The 6,149-nt window shown below is 32.5% G+C and overlaps 2 protein-coding genes across 3 annotated transcripts; one reads left to right on the forward strand and one right to left on the reverse strand.

The window, feature by feature from the left end:
* Nucleotides 1-484: 484 nt before the first annotated feature.
* On the reverse strand, nucleotides 485-2,488 carry LOC108574489 (vang-like protein 1). The gene is made up of 4 exons (XM_017937094.1): nucleotides 2,318-2,488; nucleotides 1,636-2,227; nucleotides 1,402-1,560; nucleotides 485-1,321 (listed from the first exon to the last, which is right to left on the reverse strand). The coding sequence occupies exons 1-4, from the start codon at nucleotides 2,446-2,448 to the stop codon at nucleotides 485-487; spliced, it is 1,719 nt and encodes a 572-aa protein (XP_017792583.1). The 5' UTR covers nucleotides 2,449-2,488.
* A 1,649-nt stretch (nucleotides 2,489-4,137) lies between these two features.
* Nucleotides 4,138-6,129, forward strand: LOC108574486 (SWI/SNF-related matrix-associated actin-dependent regulator of chromatin subfamily B member 1). 2 transcript variants are annotated; one of them, XM_017937090.1, is made up of 6 exons: nucleotides 4,138-4,201; nucleotides 4,273-4,377; nucleotides 4,708-5,171; nucleotides 5,332-5,459; nucleotides 5,563-5,875; nucleotides 5,949-6,129. In XM_017937090.1, the coding sequence occupies exons 3-6, from the start codon at nucleotides 4,720-4,722 to the stop codon at nucleotides 6,127-6,129; spliced, it is 1,074 nt and encodes a 357-aa protein (XP_017792579.1). In that variant the 5' UTR covers nucleotides 4,138-4,201; nucleotides 4,273-4,377; nucleotides 4,708-4,719. The 2 variants fall into 2 exon arrangements, with proteins under 2 accessions (XP_017792579.1, XP_017792580.1); XM_017937091.1 differs by having other exon boundaries at nucleotides 4,283-4,377.
* The last annotated feature ends 20 nt before the right edge of the window (nucleotides 6,130-6,149 follow it).

Raw genomic sequence — 6,149 nt, forward strand, 5'->3', positions numbered from 1 at the left:
TTATAACCTTATTTAACTAATATATGTGTAATAATAAGTAAAATAATGGAACAAATAAATACATGTGCGTTCATATTATAAAAATTGGAGTTCTTTTTATCTACAGTTGTGTGTGAGACAGTTATATTGTCTTGTCATGTTTCAATTATACACAGTAGAAAGAAAACAAAATATTGAGATGAACACCTTTTATGATCCTGCATAAAAAACTATTTTATCTTTTGCAAAACTTTTATCCCTTACAAAATATATTTTAAAAAACTTCATTATTTTTAAGTCTATTATATTCTTCATGCTTCAATATAATTTATTTTCTACAATTGTATTTAATTCACAATACTTACAAATGTACTACTGTGATCTTTCTTCAGTTATATACAGTAAAAAACTATTGAATTTTAATAAATTTTGTATTCGTTAAAAATACGAGTATCTGACTGTAAATTATTTCAAACCGAAAAAAGCTATTGACTTGGTAATGTTTCTAGACCGACGTTTCGGAATTTAATCTTAGTAAGAATTTATTAGATTTAGGATGTGCGAGCTGTTCTGTAAGATGAAAATGGGGTAAATGATATGCTGTACATAAGAGGGCTACTTCACCTTGTCTCAACTGAAACTCGCAGCCATTAGCAAGAGGTCGTGAAGGTAATTCTCCCTCGCAGACTAAAGCCCAATGATGTGATCGCTTTTGCCGTTCTTTTTCATTTGAAAGAACAGGACTGGTTACAAAAAATGGTTCTAAAAATGCACGTGGTGCTGCGTCTTGAGCCAAACATCGGGCAAGTCGATTTAGAATAGACTCAACAGAATGACGTGGTTGTTGTCGTGTAACCCTTAAGTACTTCTGCAAGGCCCTTGCCATAGATGGAAATACTGCTTGTGCAGCTTCCATAGGATCCATAGGTCCAGGATTCGGAGTAGATTCAACTTCTGAATGTAAACGTTTAATATGTGCAAATGCTTCTTCAGCAGCAGTGATTAATCTCGCTCTACGCTTTCGTACCCTACGTTCATAATCATGTTCTTCGTAAAAACGTTCATTATGGCTGGAATCTCTGCGACGAGTTTGAGTTGTTATAACTGCTCTATCACCGCTACCTCCACGTGACTGAACACTACTAGTTACTCCACCATCAACATCATAAAATTTGAAACTTGATTGTTTTCTACCAGATTTTGATACTGGAAGTCTTTCCAGGTATGGATTGTAAATAGGAAATTCTGTATAATACCTTTCCAATACCCATACTGCTGCACGTTGTATTGATAATTGTCCAATTGCATAAGATCGTGATTCACCATCTGGTGACCTTACAACCTTCAACAGCAACATTAATCTCAGTACAACAAAAAATAAAAAAAGTTATAGTAAAGTATATAAAATTTAAATACACTTACTTTAAGATAAAATATAGGCTGTTGATGGCGAATTTCAATTAATAAGATAGCAATATAATGAATGAACAGTAGAGTATCTGCAAGAGTACCCGCATAATTTACTAAATTTTTGTACTCTGTTATTTCACCACTAGCAGCAGTCTTAGCACTCTCAGTGATCTATAATTCATGATGATATTATACAAATATTATATTAATGAAAGATATTTAAAAATATTTAACAAGATTATATACCTGAACAACATAAAATAACCAGTAAGTACAAATGCATAGTGTAGTAAGAAGCAACACCCCTGCTCTGAATAAGAATATGCGTGGCATAGTAGCATTTCTTGAACGTAAAAACACAGCCCAACTTCCAATACCTAATAGCACCAATTTAAAGGCTAAACCTAGCAATTGGCCTTTACATTCAGCATTACAGGATAACAGCTGAAGTTTCTGTTGTATAGTTAAAACAGTTGTAGAATCAGGAAAAAATCCTAGTTTAGGCAGTATAACCATAGTTATAGGACTAAGAAAAGCACTTAGTCCAAGTATTATTGCTATAATCGGACCCATAAACCGATTACAGGAACTAAATGATCCATCATTGTCACTTGGCCAATGGCTTACATCTTCAGTTGATTCTGACCTATCAGAAGTATTTCCAGTGACAGCTGTAGTATTTTCACCCCAGTTTTCATCTTGAGGTAAAATTTGTACTTCTATTACTTCTTGACCCAAATTATCAGCACTATCTCCTCTTACATTAACAGTTGTTTGAAAAGGGGCCATTTCTGTGGAGTCTAAATTGTGTCTTTCTTTCTTTTGACTGCGACTTGTCCTTAAAAAACAAAAGATCCATGTTAACAAAACATTAAAAAAAAAAAAAAATTTTAATTAGGTTATACTTCCTCTTGGCAAATTAAGGTACCTAGTACTTCTATGCGAATGCTGCCTATGATGAGATTTAGAACTATGAGTTCGATGGTGTTTTTGAGAAGTTCTGCTATGATGGCTATGGCTATGCTCGCTAGCCCCAGACTTTACGCTCTCCGTCTCCATTCCCCGGCAAAGGCTACCGCCCTGCTGTTACCCCATAAGAACATACCCTCTTCCACGCGTAAACAAACACCAAGCACATGTACGTAAATATATCAATCGTAAAATTGCAATTTTATCGAATTATAAAACAGTATGCTATGAACAGCGAAGCATTTTCAAGGCATGAAATTTTTTGCAGGCCTGACATTTTAAAATAGAAAACACATTCTTTTATATATCGAGTTCGTATCATCAAAAAAAAAATTGCAATAAAACTGTTTCTTTAATGTAAGTTTCTGTTAAGGTATTAAAAAACAGACGCCGACACGCCTAACGTTTATTATTCTCACCCCTTCTAACTTGTCTTGTTACCACATTCCGGAATAATTGTTAGGGAAAAAATAGTATGACGTTCTAGGGAAGTTTATGTAAGTAAACAAACACTATTAAGGTTTTACAAATGTATTGATATACGTAATATAACAAATTTAAATTTAATCGTCATACATCGTTAGTTAATTGTTAATTATTTTGTTACTATATTAATAATATTGGTGTAGCATTGAAAATAGATCACAAATTGGTATTATTACGTCCCGCGAAGAAAAAAAATATAACTAGGCGAGGGCCAACCGGCCCGTGCCATGGGGCGTGAATAAATAAAGATCAAAAACTATTTCGTTCATGCGGCCCGTACGTCTGCATCTGACGAGATCTCCTTTTTGGCTTACACACCATGAATTTCATAACGGTTTCTCACCTTTGTAAGAAACGAGTAAATATAGTGAAACTTTTACCTTCCGCTGTTTTCCTAAAATACATGCCTGCAGCCTTCAACGTAGGCTGTAAAGTTGCAGGTCGGTAAAATACCAGTCGCCGATAATGCAATGCAGAAGGTAAAATCGCAGCATCGTCAATGAGGACGACGGCGCCTATGTGATGACCTGCCTCTTCAATGCAAATTAAATGCAGCGTATGGTTTTATGACTGATAGTTAACGAGGTTTACGGATTCTGGGTCTAACGATTAAAACTTTAATACTGGATTAAAGATTTAACTAGAGGTTGAATTGAAATAACTTAAATATATTTTAACAATAAAACAAAACTAAAAAAATGCAATTAAAATATGGTACGAATAAAACTAGTACTTAAACTAGAAAGCAAAGCTCGTGATTTAACTTAAACTTAAAACGATTAGAATGTGTATACGATACGAACTGACAATAAGAATTAGAAAGCACAGAGCTCGTATGGTGCCTGGAAAACGTACGTGGATGCTGGTGCTGGCATAATGAAAAAATAACAGAAAGATGATTAGTGAAACCAGAGAGTAACGTTTAAGTTTTCTAGGTGCTTCCGGGAATTTGCGCGCACATGTACTACGTCGGTCATTTTAGATACAAATGATAATTTAACAGTAAGCTAAGGTTCTTATTCTATGTTACAATGGGTGCGAAATATATTTAAATATAAGGTAGAATTATGATTATGTATAAAATTATGTCATTTAGTTCGCTATGAATTCATACTGATAAGTGCGTTGAACTAGGGAGGTGGATTCACATGAGAATCACGGCTTGTGGACCTCATGGCTGGTTCGCATGATTCGTGGAGCGTGGATCTCACAGTACCAATCTGCTTTAGATTTATGAACGTGTGTAGTACTAAATATCTTTTGAAGCAGCCTTAAGATCTTATTATTATATCTAACGAACACAAAATATACGATAGTTTACACAATTATTTAAACGGTTACTTCTTATCTCTTTAAGGTAAGTTATCTTTGTATAAATATTCAATACATATATAGTTTTCGTAAAATATTGTTCATTGAAAAATTTAGTATATTGTAGATCACCAATTATAAAAAAAAAAAATTCTTCACGCCGTTACGACAATGTTAATAAAACTGTGACAGATGAAAAGTGATAAGTAACCGGCAAAACAGGTCAGTAAACGAAAAGAATATGTCAACCGTGATAATGATATGAAAAAATGTTATATTATAAATTATGTAAATTATTTTGTTATGAATTATGGTTAAGAACCAATTAATTTCAGAATGCTTTACAAAAATCGACATTTTATTTAAACGTAATGATTATTCTTTTTTAATTGTCAATAATTTTTATATCTTTGATAGCAATTGTCTTAGCCATATTAAAATAATGATTCAAAATAATTATTATACATTAATATAATTGTTTCCATTTTGGAGAAGATTAATTATCTGATAATTATCTGATAAAAATAATCTATATGCATTATATGTTTATAGAAGAATATAAACATGGCTTTACGTACATATGGTGATAAACCTATAAGTTTTCAAGTTGAGGAAAATGGGGAATATTATTGTATTGGATCTGAAGTGGGCAATTATTTACGCCTATTTCGAGGATCATTGTATAAACGTTATCCTGGAATGTTTAGGAGATCAATTACAAATGATGAACGCAAAAAATTAGTAGAACTTGGTTTAAGTCAGCATGTACTTGCATCTAGTGTATCACTTTTAAGAGCTAGTGAAGTAGAGGACATAATTGAGGGCAATGATGATAAGTACAAGGCTGTGTCAGTGCATTCAACAGAACCTCCTGCTCCTAGAGAAGGAAAATCCAAAAAATCAATGCCTTGGGTGCCTAGTTTACCAAATAGTTCACATTTGGATGCTGTACCTCAAGCCACACCAATTAATCGTAACAGAGTACATAATAAAAAAGTTAGGACATTTCCTTTATGGTAAATATTTGGTATAATACATTTTTTGCTTTACTTATTTATATAAAAACAAATATTTAAAAAATTATGTGTAGTAATAAAGATAAATTTAGTAATAAAATTATGTAATAACACAATAATAGTTTGAATAATAATTGTATTTATATATATTTCTTTTTAGTTTTGATGATACTGATCCATCAGCTAACTTGGAAAATGCAGCACAACAGGAAATGTTAGTTCCAATTCGTTTAGATATGGAAATTGAAGGACAAAAATTAAGAGATACTTTTACATGGAATAAAAATGGTATACTCTCCTATGTGGCAGTTATATCATACATATATATGTAATGTAATTTGGTTAGAATTTTTATCAAATGCATACAACAAAAGAAATTTTCTTCTTTCAGAAAGCCTTATAACTCCAGAACAATTTGCTGAAGTATTATGTGATGATTTAGATTTAAATCCATTAACCTTTGTACCAGCTATTGCACAAGCTATAAGACAACAAATTGAAGCTTTCCCACAAGAAACAATTTTAGAAGATCAATGTGATCAACGAGTTATAATCAAGTTAAATATACATGTAGGCAATACATCTTTAGTAGATCAAGTAGAATGGGATATGTCTGAAAAAGAAAATAATCCTGAAAAGTTTGCAATGAAACTTTGTGCTGAATTAGGGCTTGGTGGAGAATTTGTTACAGCTATTGCTTATAGGTATGTGTAAATAATTTATGTATATGTATATCTTTTACAAAACACTTTATTGAAGGACCTTAATTTAATGTAGTGTACGTGGACAATTGTCATGGCACCAAAGAACTTATGCATTTTCTGAAGCACCTTTACCCACAGTAGAAGTACCTTTTAGACCACCTTCAGAAGCTGATCAGTGGGCACCGTTTTTAGAAACATTAACAGATGCAGAAATGGAAAAGAAAATCCGCGACCAGGATCGAAATACACGGTAAAAATTATTATATTATATAAC

Source organism: Habropoda laboriosa, unplaced genomic scaffold, assembly GCF_001263275.1.
Source record: "Habropoda laboriosa isolate 0110345459 unplaced genomic scaffold, ASM126327v1 scaffold224, whole genome shotgun sequence".
In the NCBI taxonomy this organism is placed as follows: Eukaryota; Metazoa; Arthropoda; class Insecta; order Hymenoptera; family Apidae; genus Habropoda; species Habropoda laboriosa.

Excerpts from the sequence above, each read along its gene's own strand:
- LOC108574489 (XM_017937094.1), bottom strand. The coding sequence starts at position 2,448 with ATGGAGACGGAGAGCGTAAAGTCTGGGGCTAGCGAGCATAGCCATAGC. Across the intron at positions 2,228-2,317 it reads CATTCGCATAGAAGTACTAG|GACAAGTCGCAGTCAAAAGA; the intron begins GTACCTTAATTT and ends TTGTTTTTTAAG. Across the intron at positions 1,561-1,635 it reads GGTTATTTTATGTTGTTCAG|ATCACTGAGAGTGCTAAGAC; the intron begins GTATATAATCTT and ends CATGAATTATAG.
- LOC108574486 (XM_017937090.1), top strand. The coding sequence starts at position 4,720 with ATGGCTTTACGTACATATGGTGATAAACCTATAAGTTTTCAAGTTGAG. Across the intron at positions 5,460-5,562 it reads TTTTACATGGAATAAAAATG|AAAGCCTTATAACTCCAGAA; the intron begins GTATACTCTCCT and ends TTCTTCTTTCAG. Across the intron at positions 5,876-5,948 it reads GTTACAGCTATTGCTTATAG|TGTACGTGGACAATTGTCAT; the intron begins GTATGTGTAAAT and ends AATTTAATGTAG.